Source organism: Hylaeus anthracinus, unplaced genomic scaffold (genome assembly GCF_026225885.1).
Source record: "Hylaeus anthracinus isolate JK02 unplaced genomic scaffold, UHH_iyHylAnth1.0_haploid 0, whole genome shotgun sequence".
Taxonomy (NCBI): domain Eukaryota; kingdom Metazoa; phylum Arthropoda; class Insecta; order Hymenoptera; family Colletidae; genus Hylaeus; species Hylaeus anthracinus.
Window position 1 is genome coordinate 23,167,878 of NW_026533254.1, and position 3,662 is coordinate 23,171,539.

The 3,662-nt window shown below is 34.7% G+C and overlaps 1 protein-coding gene and 1 long non-coding RNA gene across 2 annotated transcripts; one reads left to right on the forward strand and one right to left on the reverse strand.

The window, feature by feature from the left end:
- Positions 1-143: 143 nt before the first annotated feature.
- LOC128896648 (coiled-coil domain-containing protein 112-like) lies at positions 144-2,295 on the forward strand. The gene is made up of 6 exons (XM_054160008.1): positions 144-528; positions 662-765; positions 838-1,095; positions 1,156-1,786; positions 1,866-2,087; positions 2,162-2,295. Exons 1-6 carry the CDS (start codon positions 311-313, stop codon positions 2,220-2,222), a joined length of 1,494 nt encoding a protein of 497 aa, XP_054015983.1. The 5' UTR covers positions 144-310; the 3' UTR covers positions 2,223-2,295.
- On the reverse strand, positions 2,197-3,656 carry LOC128896759 (uncharacterized). The gene is made up of 2 exons (XR_008462089.1): positions 2,709-3,656; positions 2,197-2,585 (listed from the first exon to the last, which is right to left on the reverse strand). It is a non-coding gene; the product is annotated as an uncharacterized LOC128896759 (long non-coding RNA).
- Positions 3,657-3,662: the final 6 nt, after the last annotated feature.

A 3,662-nucleotide genomic window follows, 5' to 3' on the forward strand; every position in this document is an offset into this window, starting at 1 on the left:
ATAATAAGTATTATTTACAAATTAAATATCTCAGTTCTTGACATATGTTTATTTGTTATTTTTGCTGAACACGTTTTGCGACCTGATTTATCGACTGCACGTACAAATAAATACTTTCACGTTTTCAATGGCCAGGTGCAACGACGTATGGGGTGAAATTACGGTAGATCGCTATGGAAACCCATAGAACACATAAGTCGACACAAATCGAATTCAGTTGTCTGAAGTAAACGTCAGCCTTGAAACAGGGGTTATTGGAACAAACTAACATTAACGATTAATTTCAATTGAATTTTAATCTATTGCTTCAATGGAAATCAACGAAGACAAGGTCGAAGAAAAGAAGAATGGTTTGAGAAGGAAAATGTCCTCGGCAGAGAGGGACTTATGGTTGAAACCATTGCTGAAGTTGAAACAACAGGAGATCATTCTTGATAGGGGAGTGGCTTGTGCCATCGATAACATGAAAATCGATAAGGATTTGTTGCAGGAAATTATTCACGAACGCAAGGAAATGTCATCTAAAAGGTACTACTGGAGTACAGACTAACATTTATTTTTTTTTCTCCAAAATACTTGAGACCAGTGTCCTCCAAGTAGAGGGCGCCACCTTTAAAGCGACAAACATCTAATTTGAAAATTATTTTGCAATATTTGTCAGGCAAATCTTTTTGAACACGATGTATAAGTACATGGAAGACATCGCTACAGAAATGGATTCTATTAAACTCGTAGCGAGGAATCCAGAAGAACTAAAGAAATTAGGTAAACATTAATATTCAATTCTGATATCACTGTAAATCGATGTGTATTATTTTTATTTTTATTTATGTTCAGATGTGAACACGTACAAACTAAAATTGATCAAATTTTGGCAAAAGATGCAGGATTTCAAAAAATCCTGTTGCATCGAGGCTCTGGTGGAAGAACAGGCAACGCTTAGGAATGAATTACGCGACTTCGAGCCACGAATAAAAAAGTATGAACATTTTCAGAAGAACGTTTTATCAGCGTGCCAAAGTAGAATCGAAAGCAGAAGAGAAAGGAAGGATTACAGGGACGCGGAAGATTTCCATGCACTTGTTGCGAGAACAGGTAGCGAAAATAAATCTTATCCTTTTTTAATCGCTAATTGAAAATATAAATTGTCGTTAGGACACACGGAAAACTGGAGCACGGATGATCATTTATACTTCTTGAAAATGCGGAAGAAATGTAATAACATTCCAGCTCTGGTCGCCGCTGTACAGAAGAAATTTCCTGATTTATCAACGGAGACTATAGTGAATCACGAGGCATGGTACAAATTGTACACAGACCTGCGGGAAAAACAAAAATCAGTTGTAAAAGAATGGCGACAGAAGAGGGAGCTAAAGAAAATAAAGAGTGCCGAAGAATCCAGAAACAATCAAAATTATTTTGAAGAAAATGATGACTCGAACGAAAAAGAGAAAACGGAAGTTTTTAAAAAGAAGAAACTATCGCGAAGCGAAGCTTCCAGGTCGAACCACAGTGCAGATTCCAACGTAAGTCTAAAGAAGGACTTAATTAAAAAATGGCGGATGGAAAAGGAGAATAAACGCACGATGGACGAAGAACAACTGAAAATTCGGATAAAATTAAAAAGAGAAACTGAAGAGAAACAAAGAAGAAGGCGTAGGGAGAAAATTCTGGAAGCTTTGGAGGAATATAAAAAGAAGAAGTCACTAGAGAGTGCCTCGAGGGAATCGAGTGCCAATTCGAAGGACAAGTGTACTTATGATTCGGAACTAGTTAAAGCTTTCAGGTAATTTTTAATTCAGACGTAATTCAAAACAATTGCTTTTAAGTGAGATTTTTGAAGCGATAAAATTAAATCGTTGCAGGAAGCAGGATAAAGAGTACACGAAAAAAAGAAAAGAGCTGATACTGCGTTCGCAAAAATCGCATAAGATTGAAATGACGGAAGCAAAGAGATCCGTGCTTTTGAATAACAAAAACTTTTCTACTTTGTTGAATAGCACGGTGGTTTGGAGAGAGAAATGTAAATTTGAAGACCCAGTGGGACGTTCCAACGAGCCACAGTACGTTAAAGACATTCCAAAGCTGTAAGTAATAGCAAAATTGATTAAATTATCCTTAAAAATCTGATCGTCCTTATTTATATAAAATGGTGTTAAAGGTGCTTTCGATGGAGGAACGAAGAATCAGAAGATCTGAAAGATTTAATAACATTTATTTGAAAAGATAACAGAACATTTATACGCTATAATATAGTTCAGTGATGACGAAGAATTTAAAAATATCGTACTATTGTATAATTTTATTGTAATTGTACATCATACTCGTATAATAATTTCAGTTAACTTGCGTCTCTAATTACTATGGTTAAAAATATGTATAAATATACAATTCCTATTCACAAACCATACAGTTCTTGTTTATCTAGATTTGGGAATCTCGGTCCACTTAACATAATAATCACCATTCGACAATTGACTATTTTCATTTCAAAATGGTACAATGTAAATAGTTTCATTTATATTCTAACTACGAGTAATTTTTATACAATTTTTTTTAAAGGAAAAACTTACGATGTTCTCGGTCTAAAAATGAAGATATGATCATTGTTATTGCTTCGATAAATTAATAAACGATACTTTGTAATTTAGAACGGTGAAGCATAATATTTATTGTGTTTTGTAAATATTTACAGTAATTGTACTTACTTCGTTCACCGGTCTAAACTTCTCCGAATTCTCCAAAATTTCCTTCCTAAGATACAACGTCAAATACTTTAATGCCAACAAACTTCCAAAGCATTTCGAAATTCGTAATTCAACGTGAGCACCGAATAAAACAAAATAAAACGTCGAAGTTCATTCAAAATGGAGCCACGTGTAACTCAATATCTGTTAATAAATTATTCGTAACCAATAAATCCTGGAAAAAAAATTTTTATTTTTATTTTATATGGGACCTGTAAATTGCACTCCGTCACTTGGGGAAATGAACGAAACCGATTGATACATACTTAGTGTTTATTTTTCTTTACGAACGTACCGGTTCCTTCAGACGATGTACATAATAAGTTATGAGTAAACGAGCGTTGACTTTATCCAAGACCTTTCGTTCTCGACTCTAAGTGGACCTCTAAATCGGTGAATCCTCTCCTCCAATCGTTTCCTGAGCGTGCGCGACGTAGCGCCTCTTAGGGAGGAAAGTCTACCTAGGAGGCCAAATATCAAGTATTCCTAGTAATTTTTTTTACAGAGAACAATTTCTGTAATGTTTTCATAAGCTTGAGAATATTTTATATATGATTTGAAGTACATTCGGTCAGTTTTTCATTTCATTTCACACAGAAACTACATTTCTCCAAACAGTTGTCTTCGAGGAACAGCTGATATCTGAAAGATTTAAAAAAAAAACGAACATTTAATATTTGGCCTCCCAATGCGGTATCCCCTCTTAAAACGTAAACAAAAAAGTGGCAAAACTAAACGAATCCGCGTATTTGGTAAAAAGACGATTTTAAGTTTCTATCCAGGCATGGATAATGCCAACCCTCGAACTGTTTTACTCAAATATATAATATACTTTCTATTAACCTTCTTTTTTCGTTCGTTAATTCGATCTCTCTCTCTCTCTCTCTCTCTCTCTCTCTCTCTCTCTCTCTCTCT